At 48.1% G+C, this 25,589-nt stretch overlaps 1 protein-coding gene across 6 annotated transcripts in view; it reads left to right on the plus strand.

Annotated features, from left to right (window-relative positions):
• The window catches only part of sh3pxd2aa (SH3 and PX domains 2Aa), a 92,017-nt gene that overhangs the window by 60,815 nt on the left and 5,613 nt on the right, over positions 1-25,589 (plus strand). For 2 of the 6 annotated variants that reach the window (XM_015973249.3, XM_015973258.3), the window contains 5 exons: positions 4,410-4,538; positions 18,596-18,709; positions 21,328-21,411; positions 23,917-24,034; positions 24,444-24,850. In XM_015973249.3, the coding sequence (XP_015828735.3) occupies positions 4,410-4,538; positions 18,596-18,709; positions 21,328-21,411; positions 23,917-24,034; positions 24,444-24,850 (852 nt within the window). The remainder of the gene's footprint in view (positions 1-4,409; positions 4,539-18,595; positions 18,710-21,327; positions 21,412-23,916; positions 24,035-24,443; positions 24,851-25,589) is intronic. The other 4 variants (XM_070552116.1, XM_054743836.2, XM_070552115.1 and 1 more) reach the window with 3 other exon arrangements.

The raw sequence follows: 25,589 nt of genomic DNA on the forward strand, positions 1-25,589 counted from the left end.
TTTAACACTAAGTGTATGGTGTAACTAAGGTGGATGAGACGGAGAATGGTGTAGTGTGGAATGTTGCTCAGAACCAGCAAATCCGAAGAAACTATTAGTTTTGGTGGGAGTGAAGGTGATGTCTTCACGCTAAGCTTTGGTTAGGAGATCCATAAACACATTCGACGCCATTCTGTCAGACTACGTACCCTTTTGGGTAGATCAGGAATGTCGAGGTCCAGGTTGACCCTCTCTGGAACCGAAGCCGGTAGGAAAAGCAGCGGTTGCCGACCAGACCAGTCTTGAGATACTTCCGGATCACGACAGCTTTGTTGGCATCTAACAAGACCCAAACCTGGGTCATGATGGTTCAGCTTTTATTCTGAAAGGAACCGTTGCAGCAGGTGGAACAGCAACAGATTTTATCCAGCTCGTCGTTGGTTCTTTCGGCTGAAGAGGAACGTTACGGATTGGTCGCTCCGACAACTTCTCTAGGACGCTTTGAACTGGCGTTAAAGATGATGTGGGCATAGTTTTATACTTCAGATGTTTTGGTTTATGGTCGAATGAAAAGATGACAGATTTACCAAACACCACCAAAACCACGCCTCCGTCAGTTCTGGCAGATTCTGATTGGATCAGTAAAGTAATGTGTCATGTCTTAACGCTACGTGAGATCAGTCCTAGTGGAAACATTTAAAGTCATATAACTTATTATATTCTATAGGATTGTAATAATGTAATTAATATTTTGATTTCACAGATTGGTCACATCTTATTATTGACTAACACTTTGTTTGATTAGCTTTATTAAAATAGAGTTCTTTGATCTATTAAAAGGAGAGAGTCCTTTCTTCATTCTTCTCTTGGGCTGGAAAGGAAGCAGTTTATAACAAATGCATGAGACCTTGAGGCAACATCTCATGCAGACTAGATCTGTGTCAGAGGAGAGGGGAACAGTCATTTCATTCTGTTACATAGTTTGTTTGTGGCTTTGATGCTGCGTCCAGAGGAGATCTCCTCCCCACCTCCATCCCATCATTTCTCCACCTTAGAAACCTGAAACACCAGAGAGCACGGAGGGCTCCTCTCATTAACTGACAGCTTAGCTCCTGCTCTTAAAGTTAAAGTTAACTTTATTCTTTAGTCTGAATGTGTATTTGTACAGATTTCTCCTAAACGGTTGTTTTTACGAGTCTTAATCTGGTTAATAATAGAAAATTGTTTTGCGCGTGAACCAGGAGAGCTGGTCCAGAACAAACTCCTGTAAAAACAACGTTTGATTTAAATCCTCCAGTGTGCTCAGAAATGTAATAAAAGCCAGAACGGTTTCATAACGACTGTTTTTTATTATCAGCATAAAACCTATAAAAGCTGGATCCGTGCTGCTTTTAAACCTTTAGATTTCTTTGTTTCTGCCTCGTTACTTTCTCCACTTTTCCTTTATTCTGTTTGTCTGAAGAAAAACACTCAGTGGGGGTGGTGGTGGGGTGGCGGTGGGGGGGGGGGGGGGGGGGGGCATGCTGGTGCCCCTATCAGTGGGTTTTAGTAACAGTCGGTGACGAGCGACGGCTGAAACCAGCTGATGTAAACTTCTGAAAACTTGTTTATTCTCCATCTTTGTCTCAGATGGTTTTGTTGTTTATGGCAGTGGCGGAGCTGATGGCGCCTCCTGCTGGTGATCCTACACTTTCATCCGTCAAAGAGGTCTTTCACTGATAAAGGCAAGGCAAGGCAGCTTTATTTGTATAACACCCTACGACAGCATAAAAGTGCTTCACAGATATTAAAACATTAAAAAACAACAACATAAAATGCATAAAAAATAAAGCTTAACACTACAAAGACTCATGCTGAGGTAAAAGCCAAATCATAAAAACAGGTTTTCAAAAGAGAATTAAACCCAGACAGTGAAGAGGCCGACCTCATTCTCAAAGGCAGTGCTTTCCAGAGCCTAGGGGCCGCTACAGAGACAACCCTGCCACCTCCCAGCTTGCGTCTTGTTTTAGCGACTTCCATGAGCGTCCTGTCAGCCGACCTCAGAGACCGTGCAGGGGAGTAAAAAGCCAGTAGCTCAGAGAGGTCATCTGGAGCAAGGCCATAGAAGCACCTTGTACTGGATTCGAACACAAACAGGCAGCCAGTGCAGTGAGGCCAGGACAGGAGTAACATGCTCCATCTTATTTGTCCCCGTGAGCAGCCGTGCAGCAGCATTCTGCACCACCTGAAGACGCGAGAAGTGGGATTGTGAAACACCAAGGTGCAAAGAATTACAGAAATCAAGACTTGATAATAAAAGCATGAATTACTGTTTCAAAATCCTTTTTTGACAACAAGGTCTTTACCTTGGTGATCCTTCTTAATTGATAAAAATTAGATTTATTCACCAATCTGCTGATAAGCCAGTTTTTACTTATTATTTTAGAAAATACTCGGCCACGCTGAGTTTTTCATGCAGGCTGAACGTGAAAATAGTCTCCTACACCTACAGTATCTCCTGCTTTAGCTTCCGATAGAAAACAGACGGTGAATTAGAAAATCTTGATGTCACACTGTCACTTAACATTCATAGACTCACCCATCTTGACTCCCAACAGGGACGGCTGATGTTGTTCGTCTCGGCTAAGCTAATTGTTAGCATTAGCAACTCCACGGCAGATGCTCCTTCAGGCTCGGGGTATTTGTGGAGATAAAACATCAACATTGCAGAGCAAACATAGTCAGTGGTAGATTTGAGTTGCTGTGAGCTAATTGGAGGAAAGATTTCCAAATACCAGGAAATAAGATTCCAAATCCCGCCTTCTGCAGCTACTTTCCCCTCCAGCTGACTTTTACGTGCTGAAACAGGTGCACTTTTCTCCCGAGTACAACTGGGAAGGAACTGACTTCTACTAGAGACCACTGCACATGTGTTAAAAATATGAGTGAAGGACCTCTTTAACGTAAACGATGAGTCAGATTCAGGTAGATCAGCCTAGCTGATCTTCACCCTGACAGAGTTTCTGAAGGGGTCATGGACCGTTGGTTCTCCATGGGTTTTGTGAACCTGGAGAAGGCTTCCTCTTCTCCAAGATGAGTCCTGTTGGAGAACTGGGGTTACTGAGCCCTGTAGATGGAGGTGAGATGAACCCACGGACGCAAGGACCACAATATTGAAGGAGTTGATCCAGTCTGAGCTGAACAGCAGATATCTGGACTTACTCTGGTCCAACTAAACCCTCCTGAGATCTGGATCAGGGATGAAGGGAATCAAACATGGATCCACTCAAGTGAAATGATCTTCCTACCTTAAAGATGAGGTGAGGAGCTCAGAGTAGAGCCGCTGCTCCTCATCAAAAAGAGTCAGCTGAGAAGGTCCAGGCATCTGATTAAGACACCTCCTGGTTTCTTCCATCTGGAGGTTTTCCAGGAAGGTGCAGGAGACCTGGGATTATCTCTCCTCTTTGGGAACTCCTTGGCCTCCTCCAGGAGAATCTGGAAGGAATAATGTGTGGGGTTCCATCTAGGATCTGTTAACTCTGACCTGACTTAAACCAGGAGAAAACAGCTCAGAGATGTTTTAGTTCAGACTTCTTGGTTTGTTCGTTTATTTTACAGCCTTAAATCTTCCAACCATGCAGCTTCTTGTTTATGCAGCTTGCTGGTTTTAAGCGTTTGTAGCTTTTCAGCAGATCAGGAATCATTTCCAGCTTTAGCTCCTGGTTGTGTCACTGATGGGATCCGGAGCTTCTGGGATGGGTAACCTACAGAGAAGTGGTTCTGATTTCTTCAGAAGCAGATAAATGAAACCTGCTGTAGGTCTCTACTAGAACCCGAGCTGTTTCACATAAACACGAACCCATCCTCCTTTCCCTCAGCCTCTCCCTCTTTCTGCTCCACTCATATGTTTCTATTTAAGGCCGGCAGTGCTGACTTCCATGATTGGTGTTCCCGCCCCACCACCCACCCCCCCTCCGACTGCCTGTCCAACGGCTGGCTCCCAGAGGCGGTGGAGGGGAGGCCTTTCCTTCCAACCACACTGTTGATTTTCCACAAGGAAACTTCACCGTTCTTCCACTCATTCACTCCCCCGTCTTCAGCAGATCCCGCTTTCCTCTTCTCCTCTCCGGTTCTTGGATTTAGGATTCCCTGGTTCGGATACGGTCTTGGAGAGGCAGCTCCTGACCAAACGTTTCTCGCCCTCCCTCCTTCTGTTTTGATTTCCGATGCTCCTCAGATGTTTGCTTTGGGCCGGGGGTCTACGCTGCTGTATGGTCAGACTTTTGGGACAATGCAACCAAAAGGAGAGGACACGCTGTGATTGGACGGGGCAGGAAGTAGGGGTCGGCGGATGGCGGTGCACCGGACGCGGGGCGGCGTTTTGGGGTGCAGCGGGCGTTTGCAGGGTGTGACGGCGGGCAGGTGGCTGACAGCCTGTTTCCTCCCCTCAGGGATTGACGGCTCGGAGGCCATGGTGCTGGAGCAGTACGTGGCCGTGGCCAACTACGAGCGGCAGGAGAACTCAGAGATAAACCTGAAGGCCGGCGAGACGGTGGATGTGATAGAGAAGAGCGAGAGTGGTGAGTAAAGAGCTGAATGTCTGTCACTTGTTGCCTAAAACAAACTTCTTCCTGTTTGTTGCTCCTTCTCCTCGACGCCCCATCAGCAACATCATCTCTCAGCACCTCTCTGCCTCTCCTGCTCTGGAATTTCTTCCCTCTGTTGTTTGTAAGAATCCAACCATCACCCTTTCTCCTGGGGGTGGGTGGTGGAGGTGGACCAAAGAGAGGTTCTGTTCCAGCAGAACTCAGCCATGGAGACAAAACTGTCACCTGTGAGAGCCTCAGGTAAAACCTAGTCCTATTGAAGCTCTAGAAGTGAGCTCCATCCTGTAAAACACCTACCTGACCCCAGGGGTCACTCTGTCAGCTGAGCTTTGATCAGATCCAGTTTCTAAGTGGGCTTTATGGTGGACAGAGAGGTCCAGATCCAGGAGAGGGAACAATGATCCCCAGCTTTTCCTGCAGCTTCAGGTGTCCCTAATGGTTCCTCACCAGGTTCCTTGTGTAGCTCGAGGTCCTCTGTGATCCAGGATCCTCCCGTCCGGTCTGATAGCTCTGATCCAGTCTGAACATTCAGCATCTATCAAAGCAGCAGCAGCAACTCCTGACCGAACTCTTTAGCTGACAGCTGAGGCTGTCGTCATCCTCTGGGCCAGAGCAGGGGAGCAGCAGCCATGATGAGGATGATCGCAGTGATGACATCACTTGAAGGTGATGACATCACTTGAAGGTGATGCCAAGACCAACGCACCACAGAGCAGAGCATCTCCCACCTTCAGCTTGGCTGGAGTTTAGTTTGTTGTTTAGCTGAAAGCATCATCAGAACTCTGTCTTTTGTCTGTTTCTAGATGCTGGAATCAAATGTGTTGTTCCTCGTCACACTGAGAGCAGATGGTGACACGTCAGTATTTATTGTTGGACGTTTCTCCAGCATGGACTGATTATGGGTTCGGCCTGATTTAGGGTTAGGGTGGAGGTTTGGGGTTAACGCAGCGCTAGACTGAGTTTTTTCAGTTGAAGCTGAAATGCATGATGGGAGAGAGGGTTAGTCAGAGTGGGAGGCCATGTCTGGACCACCATCCCGGTTTCCAACTTGGACATGAGGATGTCTGGGAGACCAGTTACCTCCGTAAAGAGAACTGCTGTAACCTTCTAGATTTTATTATTATTCTTGTTATTGTTATTATATTTGTTAATGCAATGCTATCAAAGACACTTCTTTTTGTTTTAATCATTTTTAACTTTTAAAAGGTTTTACTTTCTTCTTACTTCTTAAAACATTTTTTGTTTTTAATTTTTCACGCTGTGGAGGAACGGTGGCAGAGGAGTTAAGGTCCCACCCCATGACCAGAGGGTTGCAGGTTCACATCCTGCTCAGGCTGTTTCAGTCATTGTGTCCCTGGGCAACACACACACACACACAAACACACACACACACACACACACACACACACACACACACACACACACACACACACACACAAACACACACACACACACACACACACACACACACACACACACACGCACACACACACACACACACACACACACACACACACACACACACACACACACACACACACACACACACACACACACACACACACACACACACACACACACACACACACACACACACACACACACACAGCTACACTATTTACTTCATTCTGCAGATCATCCTGAGACCCCTGCCTGGTGTTTGCTGTACCCCAGTGGCACCATGACCTTGGCTTTGGGATACGCCACTCTAACCTGTAGATCCCTGCAGCTGATTTTACTTCAGATCCCAGAAACCTGGTTTTCCCTGCAGATGAATGTCGTAAACATTCAGGTATTCCAGAACAGATCCACCTGCTCTGAGCCTCTGAGAGGTCGAGCTTCACACCAGTTCTTCTACCGATGGATGGCTCTAGAAAGAGCTCCATGCTGAGCTACGAATGCGATTGTTTTCCACCAACAACCCTCTATCAGCTGATTAAGAGACGTGTGACATCTGGCTCCTCTCTGGAGTTTAGCTCCTATGCGGCAGGCTGAGGTAACCAGCTAGTGCTTCTCCTCTAGTCTACAGAAGAGCAACACGGGTCTGTTTTATGGACATGTTAGTGTCAGCGCATGGCAGTGAATGAAGCGGAGGTGAGGATCCACACGCGGGTGAAGAAGGTAGGCAATCAGACCTGAACGATTAAAGGTTTTAATGGAGAACACGCTAACATAGAAACAATGATCCAACACGAGACACAGAACTGAAGGGGTTTAAATACAAGAGGGCTGGGAGCTTGGGTGATTGGAAAACGAGAGGCAGGTGGGAGCAATTAACAGAGACACATGGCTGAACCAAACGGGGAGACAGGACAGGGTGTGACAGTACCCCCCTCAAAGGGCGATTCCAGACGCCCACAGGAACACGGAGCAGGGTGGGAGGAGGGGGACCCAGAGGGAGGGCCAAGAGGGACCGATGGAGAGGAGGCAGGGACCAGTAGAGTCCGGGGGCCTGCGTCTGGGGCAGAGGAGGAGGTGACGATGGGCTCTTGGGGGCCTGCGTCTGGCGAGGGCAGGACCACCGGTGACCGGAGGCAGAGATGCTGGAGGAGATGTTCTTGACTTTTGGACTGGAGGCGGCGGCGTCAACCTCTGGACTGGAGGAGATGGCGTCGACCACTGGACTGGAGACGGCGTCGATCACTGGACTGAAGATGGCATCGACCATGGGACTGGAGACGGCGTCGACCACTGGACTGGAGATGGCGTTGACCATGGGACTGGAGGAGATGGCGTCGACTACTGGACTGGAGGAGATGGCGTCGACCACTGGACTGGAGATGGCATCGACCATGGGACTGGAGATGGCGTCAACCACTGGACTGGAGATGGCGTCAACCATGGGACTGGAGGAGACAGCGTCGACCACTGGACTGGAGGAGACGGCGTCGACCACTGGACTGGAGGAGACAGCGTCGACCACTGGACTGGAGGAGACAGCGTCGACCACTGGACTGGAGGAGACAGCGTCGACCACTGGACTGGAGGAGACACCGTCAACCTCTGGACTGGAGGAGATGGCGTCGACCACTGGACTGGAGATGGCGTCGACCACTGGACTGGAGACGGCATCGACTATGGGACTGGAGACGGCGTCGACCACTGGACTGGAGGAGACGGCGTCGACCACTGGACTGGAGGAGACGGCGTCGACCACTGGACTGGAGATGGCGTCGACCACGGGACTGGAGGAGACAGAGTCGACCACGGGACTGGAGGAGACGGCGTCGACCACTGGACTGGAGACGGCGTCGACCACTGGACTGGAGACGGCGTCGACCACTGGACTGGAGATGGCGTCGACCACTGGACTGGAGACGGCGTCGACCACGGGACTGGAGATGGCGTCGACCACTGGACCGGAGACGGCGTCGACCACTGGACTGGAGACGGCGTCGACCACTGGACTGGAGACGGTGTCGACCACGGGACTGGAGATGGCGTCAACCATGGGACTGGAGGAGACAGCGTCGACCACTGGACTGGAGGAGACGGCGTCGACCACTGGACTGGAGGAGACAGCGTCAACCACTGGACTGGAGGAGACAGCGTCGACCACTGGACTGGAGGAGACAGCGTCGACCACTGGACTGGAGGAGACAGCGTCGACCACTGGACTGGAGGAGACAGCGTCGACCACTGGACTGGAGGAGATGGCGTCGACCACTGGACTGGAGATGGCATCGACCATGGGACTGGAGATGGCGTCAACCACTGGACTGGAGATGGCGTCAACCATGGGACTGGAGGAGACGGCGTCGACCACTGGACTGGAGGAGACGGCGTCGACCACTGGACTGGAGGAGACAGCGTCGACCACTGGACTGGAGGAGACAGCGTCGACCACTGGACTGGAGGAGACACCGTCAACCTCTGGACTGGAGGAGATGGCGTCGACCACTGGACTGGAGACGGCATTGACTATGGGACTGGAGACGGCGTCGACCACTGGACTGGAGGAGACGGCGTCGACCACTGGACTGGAGGAGACGGCGTCGACCACTGGACTGGAGATGGCGTCGACCACGGGACTGGAGGAGACAGAGTCGACCACGGGACTGGAGGAGACGGCATCGACCACTGGACTGGAGACGGCGTCGACCACTGGACTGGAGATGGCGTCGACCACTGGACTGGAGACGGCGTCGACCACGGGACTGGAGACGGCGTCGACCACTGGACCGGAGACGGCGTCGACCACTGGACTGGAGACGGCGTCGACCACTGGACTGGAGACGGCGTCGACCACGGGACTGGAGACGGCGTCGACCACTGGACTGGAAATGGGGTCATTGGACTGGAGACGGAGTTGACCTCTGGACTGGAAGGCGCGTCGACCTCTGGACCGGAGGGCGCGTCGACCTCTGGACTGGAGGGAGCGTCGACCTCTGGAGTGGATGAGGCGTCGACCTCTGGAGTGGATGAGGCGTCGACTTCAGGACACGAGGAGGCGTCGACTTCGGAACACGAAGTCACATATAAAGCTCTTAATAATCAAGCTCCATCATACATCAGTGATCTGATTGTTCCATATGTTCCTAACCGAGCACTTCGCTCTCAGACTGCAGGTCTACTGGTGGTTCCAAGAATATCTAAAATTAGGATGGGAGGCAGATCTTTTAGTTATCAGGCTCCTCTCCTGTGGAACCAGCTCCCAGCTTTAGTCCGTGAGGCAGACACCTTGTCTACTTTTAAGACTAGGCTTAAAACATTTTTATTTGATAGGGCCTATGGTTAAAATCTGATGTTAGCCTAGATCTGGACAAGTGGGGGAGTAGAGGGAGGTGGAGTGTACAGTCGGTAAAGACGGCTCTCCCTTGCCCTGACTCCAACATGCCTACATCTAAATAGGATAGATTATCCAGAGTTATCTCTGTAGTTATGCTGCTATAGGCTTAGACTGCTGGAGGACACACTGACCACTTTCCACACTCTACTGCTTTCTTCTACAGTCTGCTCTTTAACTGTATTATTTCCTGCTATTTCAGCTGTTAACTTTATTTTCTCTCTAAGTGTTTTTCTCCCCAGAAGAAGCTACAACGATGTTCTGCTGAGCTGTGGTGGCCTCATGGAGGGGGCCATCGACTAGCACACTGCTGCTAACCACTTAAACATTCTCCCTCTCCTGATAATAACTTTATGGTTTCCTTGACGTTGGATGTGCTACTACTAGTTTACCCGTTTAATTATAGATCCACTAGGATAAATACAATAAAGTTTATCTATCACCAAATAGAATATTTACTAAGCAATCACGGTGTAACCGTGGACACATTGCTTGGTGTGTGTGTGTGTGTGTGCGTGTGCGTGTGCGTGTGCGTGTGTGTGTGTGTGTGTGTGTGTGTGTGTGTGTGTGTGTCTGCTCTGTCTTCTCCATCCCCAGTGAGTCGTGGAGGATGGCTGCTTATACTGAGCCAGGATTCTCTGGAGGTTTCTTCCTGTTAAAAGGGAGTTTTCCTCTCCACTGTCGCTGCATGCTTGCTTAGTATGAGGATTGCTGTATAGTCACTGACACTTGTCAGTGACTTGATGCAACCTGCTGGGTTCCTTATATAGGAAACATTATTTCTGATTGGCTTAATGAACTGACCTGAATTGGAATGTTTATTATGTGAAGTGACTTGAGACGACTCTTGTCGTGATTTGGCGCTTTATAAATAAACTTGAATTAAATTGAATCACAGAGATTAGAGCAGCTTTAAATCTGAATGATTAATCTCAACTGCTAATAACGAGGCCTTGACCTGCTGTGGTGGTTCTGGTGTGGACGCTTCCTGCTGCATGACTCAGAATAAGGATTTTAGAGAATTGTTGGTAGAATGAACCAGTTCTGAGGGTCAGATCCCAGTCTGGAAATCTGCTGTTGCTCTCCAGGTGTTCTGAACCCAGAGGAACCAGGACCGACCTGCTGGTGAACAACCCAGTCGCTCAGGAACCCAAACCCTAAACTCTGAAGCAGAAATAAAAGCATGCAGTCCTTTTCTTTGGAAACAGGAATTAGTTTGGAAAAGTTCAGCTTTGAAGCTTGGGCCAAACATCTGCCGAACCCCCCCCCCCCCCCCCCCCCACACACACACACACCCTCCTGGCGCTCTATCTTCCTCACCTGTGTTGGATTTCTTATCATCACTCACTTTTCAGAACTTGTCCTGTATCTCGCACCTCCGCCTCCACCTGCTCAGTCAGGGAGTGCGTGGTGACGTGGCACCGGGCTTCGGGTTCCTGCAGAACATCTTATTAGCATTTCAGACATTAGCCGTTAGCTTCTTGTGAACTCTTCAGAACCGCTGCACTCTTTTACTCAGACAAAATGAAAAACAGGGTTAAAATAACTCTTATAGACTTGACCTTCCTCTTAGCTAGCTTCCTGAACAGCCTCTGTTTGGAGAAATAGTTTACTTCTTTCAGGAGGGTTGAGCTAACAGCTAGTCTGAGTGAAGTGATCTGAACTCACTGACTTTGTGGACATATCTAAGGAGTTTTCAGTAGGGATGCTCCGATCCAATCACGTGATTGGAAATCGGGCCCGATCACGTGTTTTTGTTATTTCGGGAGAAATAAATCGGATTTAACCTTTTAAAACAACAAACATGATTTTTTAAATTAATACTGAGATAGTGATTTTCAAATTGAATAAAAATGGCTTGGTTATGATTTCAATAAGTCCCTCTACATCAATATTATTTGTTTCTTGTTGAAAACAACACAGTAATGACACACAATTTACAGCAGGCAAGGACTCAGACGCCGCGTGACGCTGTTAGCAAGTCTGCTAATACAGAGCTAATGTGTCTCCCTCCTCAGGAGAGCTGAAATATCTGCAGCTTGGTGGTATTTTAAACAGGACAGCAAAGGCAGAGCGACAGGAACTTGTAATGCGTGCATGCTGAGCATTCATCATGCTGGAAAGGACACAACTCCATGATTTGCTGCCTTCAAACAAGCTACTTTCGCTGTCGGCTTTTCCCTTCGGGCACCAACAAAGCAAATCACTGGTCTCCTTTAATCCCCAGTTTACCTCTAACAGTTCACAGTAGTGATGGGAATTCTGGCTGTTTTTAGAGAGCCGGTTCTTTTGGCTCCCAACTGGCTCCTCAGATTTTCTGTTGCATAGAGTACATTCCTAACCAAAATAATGCGCGCCTCATGCACGAGCCTACTATTGAAGCTGCCGTTACGCTTTTGGCCTGAGGGGGCGATCACGAGTATAAAAATTCTAAACTCCGTAAAGTCCCTTTAACACGTGAACCATAAAAATACCCCAAACCCAGCCACCTGGACAGAGGCGATGATGAGTTAAGCCTGTTGAAATAGGTCTCCATTTAGCTCAAGTTTTCTGTGTTTTCTGGATGTTTTCTCACTCTGGCTAATTTTGAGCACTTATGTTTATATTTTTACCTGGGGGGCTGTTATGGACTTGAAAGGCTGAAACATACAGAACAGCTTGCTGTTCATAACAGCGCACCATCTTCATCCATTTATGCAAAGATTGACTCTTTTTGTTTTGATTTTAGCTTTTAGCTGCTTCTATACACAGTTGCTGTTTGCTTCAATGAAATGATCAAAAACAGAAAGTGGGTTCTTTCAGAACCTTCGTGTAGTTGGCATACCTATTGGTGTGTAGCATAGTTAGCATGCTAACTATTTAGTTTGCGTGCTAACTATGCTACTGCCCCACATTTATTTCATATTTTATTCAGACCAGATTTCAAAGCGGACAGAAGGGTGATGGGCCTCTCTAGCAGACACGCCCATGGGGAGCCTGAAAATCCAGTTTCTACCTATATCACATTATTATTATGGACTCTTGAGCGGAGAGGATGGAGAGTGCTGATTGGTTATGTGCTCCAGGCAGCTGCGTCCTGCTCACAGCCACATATCATTATCAAATTTGTGCCACCAAAAGGAAATCATGAACACGCGATCATTCATGTCCGCTCATGTCCTCTGGTATTTTCTGTCTTTTATTCATGCTTGACGTGCTCTGCTGCAGTGGAGCACATCATATTTATATACTTGATACAATTCAGGTCTCCTTCACGACTCAGTCCCACACCCAGGAGCGTTTCGAGCCATTTCGGTGCCAAGGCACCCCCGGAAGCCTCCGTGTTATTTGTGCATGTTTATGAACCAGGTGATCCGTGTCCACGCTCCTCTTCTTCCGTGGTTTCTGAGCAACTACTTGCTAACCGAGCTGCACCGGAACATCCATATGTTGTACCAAGTTAAGTTCAGCTTTATCCGATTCTGAGTCACTTTCTTCCATCTGGCTGCTGGTCTCTGGTCCAGATCTCCTCCTACGGGACAGATTTTCTGTGAAAACTGTAATCGGTCAACACGCAGGGCCCAGGTTCTGTTCCAGTGTTCTGCAGGTCTGTGTTCTCCTCACTCTCTGACTGCAGTGCTTCTGGTCCTATTTATCTGTCCTTCTTCTTCAGAACTGGATTTATAGAAGACCTGGGTCTGTTCCAAACCACGTGTGCATAACTGAGGCTAAAGCCAGACCCTTTGAGTCAGACAGACTTGGACTGCTTCTCTATGCCGGCTGTTAGAAAACACATCTCTCTCTCTCTCTGTTGTTCTTTTAGTTCCTAAATGTCGGATAAACATTCCTCCTGAAGGAGGTGAGGATTCCCTTTTTCTTAATGAAATCTCAGCTGAAGCTGTTTTCAGGCTGAAGGAAATCTGTTGCGTGTTTAAATCCCAGACTTTTGGCTTCTGTTGGACTTTTGGTTCTGGAATCAATTAAAAGTTTAATTCTCGTTGACGGCAGCTTCAGATGAAGCTTTCCTCCTTTCATCACTCTCACTCCTTTCTCATCCTTTTGTTCACCTCAACATGAAACCTTTGGGCATAAAGTGTGACGTGTGTTTGTGGATTTTGAGCCAAACTAATATTTGTTTTCTGTCAGGTTGCCATTTTAGAGGAATAAGGAATAAAAACACCCAGAGACGATTAGGTTAGAGTTAGGATTTAATCAGTGGTGACTTGTGAAAACAAATCTTGGTGGGGCTACAAACAGGCTTTCGTCCAGCACACCAGAAGCGTTCAATTCACAGATGATGATTGGTCCAAAATTCTTTAGTTTTACCCATCAACATATACATATATGGACAATGGGTTTCCATAGACTCCAATAATAAGTTTTTGTACTAAAATGGGAGGTGGCCACCACCGCCATTTTGACCTTGTCACAGGTTCCGTCAAGCCCAGACAATTCCACAAAAGGGAAGAGAGGAGGAGCTGAGGGTGGGGCTGTAAGGCTGGGATCAACTGACGACACCCGGTCAAACAGCTACAAGCTAACCTGAAGTTAACCCAAAGCTAACGCGGAGGTGGGAGCTAAGCTAACGGAGGTAGCAACCTAGCTACAACCGGAGTTAACAGTGCACAACACCAGAGCTTCTGAGTCAGAGATACGCCGGGCTGACCGCTGGGGAGAACCGGGTGGAACACAGAGGTCTCCCGAAAGCTCCACAAGCCGGCAGCCGCACAGCAGACAGAAGCCGCGAAGCCAGGGGAGAACCGGGTGGAAAACATCGGTCTCCCGAGAGCTCCACAAGCCGATAGTGGGAACCCAGCTCCACCAACATGTTATATTTCAACCCATTTTCTAAAGTGCAGAGTCATGTTAAATGCACTGGGTTTTACCCTATTACATTTAAATGTCATGGGTAAACAGTACATGTTAAAATCTAAGCTCAGCTGACACCAGCCCCCAGCGGATGAGGGTGGAACTGCAATTTTTGGTACTTCCGGGATTGCTTCAATTTTTGAGCTGCATTGTGGGGGCTTGGTTTTACCTAACAACCAAATGTAATTGGCTGTTTAGCTGTAGTGCAGGGGCTGTTTTCCCAGTGAAACCAAGGAGTTTGGGGGATGAAAGTCACAGTTTAATAAGAGACAGCTCGTGTAAATGATGAGTAATTCATTCAAATTGCATGTGGGCACTCACAAATATGCAAATCTGACACAGCTGTTAGCTGTAATGATAGCAGTTAGCATTTTCAGTTTGCTGATTGTCAATAAAAAGCATGAGAAAAAGAATGTTAGCTTTCTTGTTGGCGTCATGGCGAAGCCTGGAAGTACAAATAAGAGAGTACGCAAAGCAAATAGGTAAAGCCAGAGTAAACATCGTCATGGCCCACACTAGTTTGAGTAAAGGAGGCTACAAAATCACAGACTGATGGTGACCTGGCTTTGTTGCTACGGGACTTGTACGTAATCTTTTTGTCTAGCAGTTTCGTCGTCGTCTCGTCGTCGTCTTCCTCTGCTTATCCGGGTCCGGGTCGCGGGGGCAGCATCCCAACTAGGGAGCTCCAGGCCGTCCTCTCCCCGGCCACCTCCACCAGCTCCTCCGGCAGGACCCCAAGGCGTTCCCGGACCAGATTGGAGATGTAACCTCTCCAACGTGTCCTGGGTCGACCCGGGGGCCTCCTGCCGGCAGGACATGCCCGAAACACCTCCCCGGGGAGGCGTCCAGGAGGCATCCTGACCAGATGCCCAAACCACCTCAACTGGCTCCTTTCGATCCGGAGGAGCAGCGGTTCTACTCCGAGTCCCTCCCGAATGTCCGAGCTCCTCACCCTATCTCTAAGGATGAGCCCGGCCACCCTACTGAGGAAACTCATTTCGGCCGCTTGTATCCGCGATCTCGTTCTTTCGGTCATTACCCAAAGCTCATGACCATAGGTGAGGATTGGGACGTAGATCGACCGGTAAATCGAGAGCCTGGCTTTCTGGCTCAGCTCCCTCTTCACCACGACAGATCGGCTCAGCGTCCGCATCACTGCAGACGCCGAACCAATCCGCCTGTCGATCTCCCGATCCCTCCTACCCTCACTCGTGAACAAGACCCCGAGATACTTAAACTCCTCCACTTGAGGTAGGACCTCTCCCCCGACCCGGAGGTGGCAAGCCACCCTTTTCCGGTCGAGAACCATGGTCTCAGATTTGGAGGTGCTGATCCTCATCCCAGCCGCTTCACATTCGGCCGTGAACCTACCCAGCAAGAGCTGAAGGTCAGAGCTGGATGAAGCTAGGAGGACCACATCATCCGCAACAAGCAGAGACGAGATTCTCCTGCCACCAAACTCGACACACTCCACACCACGGCTGCGTCTAGAAATTCTGTCCATAAAAGTGATGAACAGAACCGGTGACAAAGGGCAGCCCTGGCGGAGTCCAACCCTCACTGGGAACAGGTCCGACTTACTACCGGCTATGCGGACCAAACTCACGCTCCTCTGGTAAAGGGACTGAATGGCCCTTAACAGAAAGCCACCCACCCCATACTCCTGGAGCGTCCCCCACAGGGTGCCCCTGGGGACACGGTCATAAGCCTTCTCCAAATCCACAAAGCACATGTGGATTGGTTGGGCAAACTCCCATGCCCCCTCCATCACCCTTGCAAGGGTATAGAGCTGGTCCACAGTTCCACGGCCAGGACGAAAACCACATTGCTCCTCCTCTATCTGAGATTCAACTATCGATCGGACCCTCCTCTCCAGTACCTTGGAGTAGACCTTTCCAGGGAGGCTGAGGAGTGTGATCCCCCTATAGTTGGAACACAGTTTGGATCTTTTTACTTTGTGGTTTATTTTAGTATTAGTTGGCTCATGTTAGTGTTAGCTCGTTGTTAGCGCTACAGCAGGGTTGTTTACAACAGTCGTAATTCCACTTTCAACCAGTAGCTGTGTTACTTTAAAACAGATTTAATCCACAGACTGTCAGTAATGATCCTATCAAATACAGTTGATTTAAAAGAACATGGATACTAAACCCAGTGACTCACTGGTCTTTATGGACCAGTGAGTCATGGTGGAGATGCGTCATTCCAACAAATGTGATTCTTTGGTTGGAATCACACTGAGACACATTTTATTCTCTAGCTGGGTCACAGGTCATTAAGCGTGTTTGTTTGTTTGATTTATCCTGACTTTAGTCACACTCTGTTCACCTTTTTCACATTTTTTGACTCACAGAAACCAATCAATTAACCATTATCAGTCGGACCAGCTAACTAAAATAACCCCCAGTTGGAAATAAACAACTTCTTCTCCTGATCTAATTATTTATTATTTTAAGGTTTCAGGTTGGTGCAGATTCAGATTTATCTGGCCCAGGATGCGTTTTCCTTCAGAGTCTTAGGAACACCGTGTCCTGGAAGAATGACAATCTAGCAACAAATGTTGTGGTCACAATGGGCATCCAAATACTTTATCAGCAGCAGGTTGTCATGACGACGTAACACACTGAATAAAGTAGACCGGATAAATCAGGTCTACTTCCGGGTACCGTTACTGTTACCCATATTTTCCACATCAGTGATGATTGGTGTTGCCGTGGCAACATACGAGGTGTGAGGGTTGGATTAAGACTCGGAGACACATCGGACTTCTCTTTTATCGTGTCACTTTTCCTGCTTCAACACATTCAGAAGGTCTGAGACCCATGCTCTGTCTCCGAGCCGAGCGCTGTGAGACGTTCTACTCCTCGCCAGTTTGTTTGGGCAGGAATGGGAAGGATGTGTCAGGGATTGGGTCGAGGCCAGGAAGAACCCCTACCAGGCAGGAGCGTTTCATGGTTTTAGTTCTCTAAGGTGATCCTAAATGTTCTGATGATGTTCTGCGTCAACATGTTTTTCATGTGTGACCAAAGCCAGCGGTCCAACTCTGACCGATGCTGATGAAAGCTCTCCTGGTTCTTTGGGTTCGGCCGCTGTCCAACAGGATGAGTGGTATTACTGAGAATGTTGTCTGCAGGGCAACGGTGTGGCGTAAAACACCAGTGTTTATGTCGGTTTGGACACCAGGAAGTTTCCCTCAACTCTCGCTTGGGTCAACTTTAAAGCTGCAATGTCAAATCAGCAAAACAAGCTAGCTTGAAGAGCAAGTCACCCCCAAATAAACTTTTTTTTGCTGATAAACTAAATAAACGAGTGTCTAATCGTGCTGCAGACACGTGTCGTCAATAATTTGGTACTTCAGTGCATCTTAGTTAAAATTTAAATATTCTGCCTAAAACTGGCAGTGTTGTGTCGTTGTCAGGTAAAAACTCTGCACTGTATTCTAATTTAAATCTGCCACCGCTATTGGCTAAGAGGTATGCTATGATGTCATCTAGTACATTATGATGTCACAATGCTGTCGTGAGCCTGTGTGTGTGTATTTGTTAGCAGCCCCGCCCTCTCGGTCTGCCAGGCAACAGCATTTGTTGCATTTTTCAAACATGAAGTGGGAGTGGAGTTAGACTCTGGTAGGGGGTGACTTGCTCTGTAAGTATTTTTCGTCCCTCTTAAAGGAAAACATTTCCGTTTTGCTTGCTTTTAGGACCCCCTAGTGTCTGTTTGTCACTGTTGTAAAAACAAAACTGAAGCTCTCCTCGCTGTGCATTCATGTTTTTAACACCTTAATCAAACAGCTGAAACATCTCCTCAGCCTTCATTAGTGTCTACAGGAGCAGCTCATCACTAAAACAAACAAGTCAGCTGTGTTCATGATTTTAAACATGCAGGAATTGTCTCTGAGCTGATGTTTACTCTAGTTTGACTGCTATTGTGGTCAGACATGATCAGTTAAACGTGTTTATTCTGAGGCTCCATAATGACAAACACATTACAATAAATGCTAACCAGGTGTAGCTCCTCTGTTCTGAGGTGTAAACATGGATTGCCGTAAAGCGTGACTGTGAGACTTCGGGGCAGTGGTGTGGAGAGGCTGAAGTTGCAGATGGCGTATCCGGCTCCTGGAAGCAACGCTGGGTCGTGCCTCATGAAGACAGATAGTAAAGATTCCTAAATGTTCTCCGGCTGCATCTTTTAAATCTCTGGAGTTAAACCCCGTTACGTTTCGATCTGAGAGACTCTTTACAGTTTTTTCTGGTTTGGTTGCCAGAATAATTTTCCTTCCAAAGTTTCTGACGTGCCTGATCCCAGGTCAGAGTCTGGGATCGGTTCTGGGTGGTGGATGTTCGGGCATGTGTGATGATCATCAGTGTTGATGTGTCCTCTCTCTCTCTGTCTTGCCCAGGTTGGTGGTTCGTCAGCACATCCGAGGAGCAGGGCTGGGTCCCGGCCACGTACCTGGACTCCCAGAATGGAACTAGGGATGATTTGGATCTGGGCACTTCCAGAACCGGAGAAGGTTTGTGTTGTCTTATTATCGGACTCTCAGGCTGTCTGGACGAAGCGGGATTTTATTCTCGTACTGAAAACATCACACACACACACACACACACACGCACGCACACACACACACACCATGTGGAGGTGGAACGGCACCAGACAGCATCCAGAGGGGTTTTGCACCACAGAAAATTCCTTTCTGCACCCCCTGTAACTCTTCCAGGAATGTCGTCGTGTTGTGACCATGTTTCTCCTGAATGTTTAGTCTGCCGGCTGCTCTGATTTCATCACTGTGTCATAAACCCGCTCTGGTTTTTGGCCCCGCTGGAGATAAACGATGTGCACACACAAGAATGCACATCCTAGTGAAATCAGAATGGTGCAACCGCTTACGAACCTGTGAGCCGACATGCTTCCGTCTCCCTGGCGACCTCAGACACACGCTGCAGGGACGAGGAGGACAGCTGCACACGAACTTATCTGCTGTTGTACCTCTCTCGCGTTCTCTCTCAGAGCTGATAACATTTCTGAACATCTCAAACATGGAGCTTCCTGAAATAGAGGAATGCTGGAGTCCACCGCTCCAGCAGCTTCAAACTTTAGCTTTATCCTCTCCAGAGTTCTGGCCTGGCCCGCCTCCCTCTGGAGGGTTTCTGGCTCCCCATCTCTGGTCTGGCAACACCCTGGGATCCTCCAGGAGGATCTGGAGCATTTCTCTGAGGAGAAGGAGGGCTGGGTTTCCCTCATGGTTCTGGTGCCTCCAGGACCAGACCCTGGATCAGTCCCAAGCTCCTGTGCTTCTGCTGAACATTTAAAGTTGTGTGTTTGCTGTTCATAAATGGGTTTTATTAGTTTATCGCTGGAAGGAGCTCTTCTTTTGTCTCTTTGGGCTTGTCCCCTTCGGTGTCTCCATAGCCAATCGTCTGTCTCCGTCTGTCTTCTGCGTCCTCCATCCTTCATATGTGCTGTTTCACCTCATCCGTGAATCTCCTCGTCAGTTTGATATCTGGAAGGAGCTAATGCTCGTTTTGTCTTGAGTGATTTGATTTATGAATAAAATAAAAACAAAAAATAAAAAAGTGTCCTGGGTGACTCCGGGGTCTCCTCCCAGAAGGAGGTGCCTGAACAACCTCAGTTGGCTCCCCTCAGCAAGGAGGAGCAGTGATTCTTCACCAAGTTTCTCATGGAGCCTCAAACTGCTGAAGGAACCTTATTTTTCTCACCTGCATTTTTCCAAAACAGGAAAAGAACCCCACTGAAACAGAATCAAATGGAAAATCGGACCCATGAAGGCATTAAATAGTGTCTTCACACCAGAGTCTGGTTGCCATGGCTGCACAGGAAGGACAAGTAGATCCTCTCTAAAATAGCCGCTGTTACATAAAAATATTAGACTTTCATGCCTCTGTTAATGAGCGCCAGGGCAGCTGTGGCTTCATTGTAGCTCATTATCACCAGCCTGTGAATGGGTAAGTGACTGGTTTTGTTGTGAAGCGCCTTGGGGAGCTGTGGGATCCCAAGTAGGCGCTACACAAACACAGGCTATTTACCATTTCATGTATAATAATAAACTGTTCCGTCTTGGCTGATGCCGGCGATGCTTCCACACTTTAGGTAGGTGTGTCCATGTTCGCCCGCATCATCACATCTCAGAGCAGGACTCCTCCCATCTCATTATCCCCGCCTGGTCTGCAACCTAATTCTCCTGACAGCTCGGCTTGCTCGAGAGGAACCGACAGGCGCAGTGCTGCTGAAATTACCTCCAAATAAAATTTGCTCGTTGTGCCGAGGCTGATATTTCAATTAGGAGGTCAAGGGAGGTGCTCTGTTGGGTGGACGGGGGAGGCAGAGAGGAGTCGAAAGGAAGGTAGGAGGAATGATGAGGTTATAGGAGAGAAGGAACTCCAGCTGCATCAATGCGAGTTCCTCAGACTAATCATCTCAACCAGTCAGGCTTCAGTAATAAGGAGCGAAACAGGAGAGCAGTTCAGCTGACTGATGGGCAGATTCTCTCTCAGGTAACTCCACCAGAGGCCAGTTCAGGTCAGGATGATGTGGCGTCTTCATCAGTTCAAACAGTAAAACACAACTTTGAAGGTGAGCTTCATTAATGCCATTTTCCTTTAAACCTCCTCTCCTCCTGAAAGTCATGAGAAGTCCACACTGGAGCTGCCTGGATGTTTATGGAGCAGCAGGAGATAGCACAAACGTCTGGGATTAGGATTAGGATTAAGGTTAGCTGGTTGGTCTTAAATGCAGATGTCCAGATATATCAATTTTGACTCATTTAAACACTGAAGAGTTCAAATAACGACTCAAGGGGTTGAGTTGGCTGCTATAAATTGAGAAGCTGGGATATCTGGGAGGGGCTTGGGGTAGAGCTGCTGCTCCTCCAGCATGGAGACGTAAGGGTGTTAATGTTTAACATGTTTTCCTTTTATTAGAAACTACTCGGATATCAGCGACATCTGCTGTCTGAAATCTCTTCTGCGGATTAATCCTTTATTTCATATCACTGAAACCTGTTTCCTGTTACTAACACAAGCTCCGCCCCTCATACTGCATTAGCTAATCAGAGCTTTTTATACTAACTTCCTTTTTGTTGTGTGTTTTCTTTTGGTTGCTGCTTGTCATCAGTTACTAAGAGGCGTAAGGCTCACCTGAAGAGGCTGGACCGCCGCTGGACCCTCGGTGGCATAGTTAACCGGCAGCAGAGCAGAGGTACATACACACGCACACACACGCACACACACACACACGCACGCGCGCACACACACACACACACACACACACGCTCACACACACACACACACACACACACACACACACACACACACACACACACACACACACACACACACACACACGCGCACACACACACACACACACACTTAACTCCATCCTTTGATATTCTTATCCATTAATAATGAATAATATTTTGAAAGGAAGTTTAACCTTGTGCCATGTTGTCAGCAACACCTTGCTAACACGTGTTAGCATGTATCACATGTTAACACGTGTTAGCATGTGTCACATGTTAACACGTGTTAGCATGTGTCACATGTTAACACGTGTTAGCATGTGTCACATGTTAACACGTGTTAGCATGTGTCACATGTTAACACGTGTTAGCATGTGTCACATGCTAACACGTGTTAACATGTGCCACATGCTAACATATGTTAGCATGTGTCATTTTATACCAAAAATAGCAGCTAATCCCCAAAAGTATATATTTCTTTCCATTTTACAAAACTTTCCTGTTGGATCTCTGAATTTTCCTCTAGCTGCTGACTAGCCTTTGTTTAGCTGGTTTACCGCGTCTCTCCTGTAAAACACCGAGCCTGCTCCTAATGGGAGGGCGAACGATGGCAGAAGCTAAAATCCTAGGGCCACACTAGGTCAAGCTGTCGCCTGGACTCACCCGTCTGGACTGGCGACTGGGAAGACCGTTGTTGGTTTATCATCCAGGAAACAGCAGAAAACCTCTCGACTATAGAAGCTTACCGTTAGCATTAGTATCTCCACCACACAGCAGAACTCCTCCAGGCTCATGCTATTTGTGGAGATAAAATATCAAAGTTGCAGAGCAAACAAAGTCAGTGGTAGAGTTGTGTTCCTGCTAGCCATCCTGAGGCGAGATGTCCAAATATCAGGAAATAAGACTAAATCCTGCCGTCTGAAGCGACTTCCTCCTCCAGCCGTATTCTCCATGTTGAAACAGGTGCACTGGAGCTTCCCCCCAGAGTACGATTTAAAAGGCATTCCTTCCTACTAGAGACCACTGCAAATGTATTAAAATATGAGTAAAGGACCTCTGCAGCCGGCAATGGTGTGTGTTAAAATCAAGTTAAAAATAACGTTTATTTAACAGATGTGTGCTTTTTTCCCCCAAAGATTGTTTTGAAACATCTTGTTTTAAATGTGGACAACATGCAGAGTCCAGATTACAGAAGTCTGAGTTTCTAGAAGTCAGAAACTAAAGAGGAGGATGCCTTGGAACCCTCTGATGGTTGGAAGAAAGAGCTCCTACATCCTGGTCTCTGCGCTGGGTGGCCGTAACCCTTCTCCATCAAACATGGACTTCTCCTCGGATCACAGGGAGCGGACCACTAACAGGACTCTAAAAAGGCTTTCTGGGTCCAGTTATGTAAAGGAACTGCTGCTTCCTTAGAGCTAAAACCCGTGAAGATACAAACGCAAACATGAGAATTTGTTTTAGTTGCTTGTGAGGATCCCGCTGGAACAACAGAACGTTGATGCAAACGCGCCAAATTCAGTCAAACTGGCTTGTTTTCAACTGCCATCCCTGAAAAAATCTGAGGAAAAGATTCCTAAACAAGCTACAGACTTAAGTAATAGACACGTATTCATAATCTGAGGAATTACAGATTTATGTGTAAAATCAATTATTGAATGTTAGCAGATTATAACCCAGATTAGAACTCCTCTGTGCCTTTCCTAATGAGCAGAACGGATCATTCCTCGCTCTAATCTGAGCATGGCCTCCTAGAGCAGATCCAGCCTGAATGAGCCGACGGAAAGTGTGAAAGCAGGCCAGCGGTCCAATCAGCGGGCTGGATTTAATCACACAAAGCTCGGCCTGCGTCCAGCTCCGACCTGTGAGTCAGCCGGCTAGCTGTCGCCAGTGGAGTGGGACCTGTTAAAGGAATTCCAGAGAGTTCTGGACTTTTATTTGGTGTTGGTTCTGTTTCAGCTCACTCCGTCGTTGCTTCAGCTGGGAGAACGCTTAGGAGTTTGGGGGGGGGGGGGGGGGGGGGGTGTTAGGCTGTCCCTCCACCAAATCCTTTCTTTACCGCTCTCAGAGACACTACTGATGATTTAATATTTGTTAATATTTAAAATTAAAACAGCTGTTCCTCTAACACAAATCCCTTCGATCTGCAAATTTCACACAAATCCAGCGATTAGCCGCATCCCTCACATGTCGTGTTAACGAGGCTCCGTCTGTCAGTTCTCAGATGTTCTCCACATGCTTTCATCTTACCTTTTCACAGAGGAGCGGATCTCATCTTCAGCTGGTATAACCTGACCCGACCCATCAGCTGGTCCTCCTTCAGAACCTCCTCCTGCTCAGGGTTAGAGTCGGCCAGCAGGGGGAGCTGTGGTTGAGGAACCATGTGGAGCTATTTGCGTTGGAGGCACACTTGTTGTTTTCTCCCTAAAGAACATTTCTCTGAAAGAACATGGTTTTCTAACTTTCAGAGGAGAAGTACGTGACGGTGCAGTCGTACAGCAGCCAGGGGTCGGACGAGGTCAGCTTTGAGAAGGGGGTCATCGTGGAGGTGATCCAGAAGAACCTGGAGGGCTGGTGGTACGTCAGGTGAGTCAGAACCTGCACAATCCAGATTCATGAGCAGAACGAATCAGAACTTGCCCCGATGGGCGTGTCTCTGCTGTGTTTCCTGTTGGCCTTTCACAATAAAGTGTTTGCTGGATAAATCAAAGAATATACAGTATCTGTTTTTATTTTTTGTAAATTTTTTACAATAACTTCGTAAGTCAGAATATTTATAACAATTATTTTTCTTATTTTTTATTTATAAGCTGTTATTGATCATGTGGGGATTTGTCAATAACATCAGAATATTTCCATCTGATGGACCAGAGCAGTGTCTGCACGTTTCTATTTAGATGCTTTTCCTGAAAATAAACATTAGAGTCCGTTCGACAGATCTGGAGAAGAACACCAAGAATCAAACCTCATTTTCTTTATTGGGGTTTCCCTCCAGGTATTTAGGAAAAGAGGGCTGGGCTCCAGCCTCCTACCTGAAGAAACTTAAAGAGGACTTCTCCCCTCGTAAGAAGAACCTAACGGGTCCCGTGGAGATCATCGGCAACATCATGGAGATTAGCAACCTGATGCAGAAGAAGTCTGTCAGTGAGAAGGACATCCAGACGGACGAGGAGGGCAGCAGCACGCCGGAGCGCCACATCTCCAAGAGCGAGATCAGCCTGCCCGTGCCCTACAACTCTGAGATCAACGCTGAGACGGGCCGCCGGCTGAGCGCCGGCCGCGACACCAACAGCCCCTGCCTGGGGATGCTGGCTGCCAGCGCAGCCTTAATCGAGAACAAAACCAGAGGAGAACCGGGTTCTCCGGCTGTGGCCCGAGTGGCTCCACACAGAGTGGAGATAGGTGGGTGTCATTATGGGATGGAAGATCAGTTGGGAGGGGGGGGCATCATTTCATTAGTTATTATGTTCTGTAGGAAATTAGATGTGAGATAGAGTCAGATGCAGGCCGAGCGACTCCTGTTGTGTACCGTAATTTCCGGACTAGAGCGCACCTCAACAGAAGCCACATCGGGCTAAAAGCCGCAGATATCTACTGAACTGAAAACGTGGTTTAACTGTCCGTGTCGCTCTCCGTGTCGCTGCCATCATCCCGGGTGAAGCTGGGAAAAAAAGCAGCGTCGTTTTACTGTGAAAAAAATCCTCCTGGACGCTTTCCGTAGCGCTCCCTTAACCATTCCTTCATTAGACTTTCCAGCATCCGTCCTTTCTGGTTGGCTAAAGCCGCACCTCGTTATAAGCCGCGTGGTTCAAAGCGTGGGAAAAAGTGGCGGCTTATAGTCCGGAGTATACGGTAGTTAACTCTTTATTTTAGCACGACGGCACACATCTGTGTTGGACAACAGGAGATGGATTAAATTAACTCATTCACTGCCAGCCGTTTCCTGATCACTAACGGCCTTCGCTGCCAGCATTTCTCACCGTTTTTACTGTTTTTTTAAGAGTCACAGAACGTTGCGCACTAGCATGATGTCGATGCCAAAACATCCAAAACAAAGAGGAGACTCAGCTCTTACATCAGGAAGAAGCCGCGTGTTTCGAGCTTTATCCATTCTTTCATAATCCGTAGTCGAATTGTGATC

This window comes from Nothobranchius furzeri, chromosome 6 (assembly GCF_043380555.1).
Source record: "Nothobranchius furzeri strain GRZ-AD chromosome 6, NfurGRZ-RIMD1, whole genome shotgun sequence".
Taxonomy (NCBI): Eukaryota; Metazoa; Chordata; class Actinopteri; order Cyprinodontiformes; family Nothobranchiidae; genus Nothobranchius; species Nothobranchius furzeri.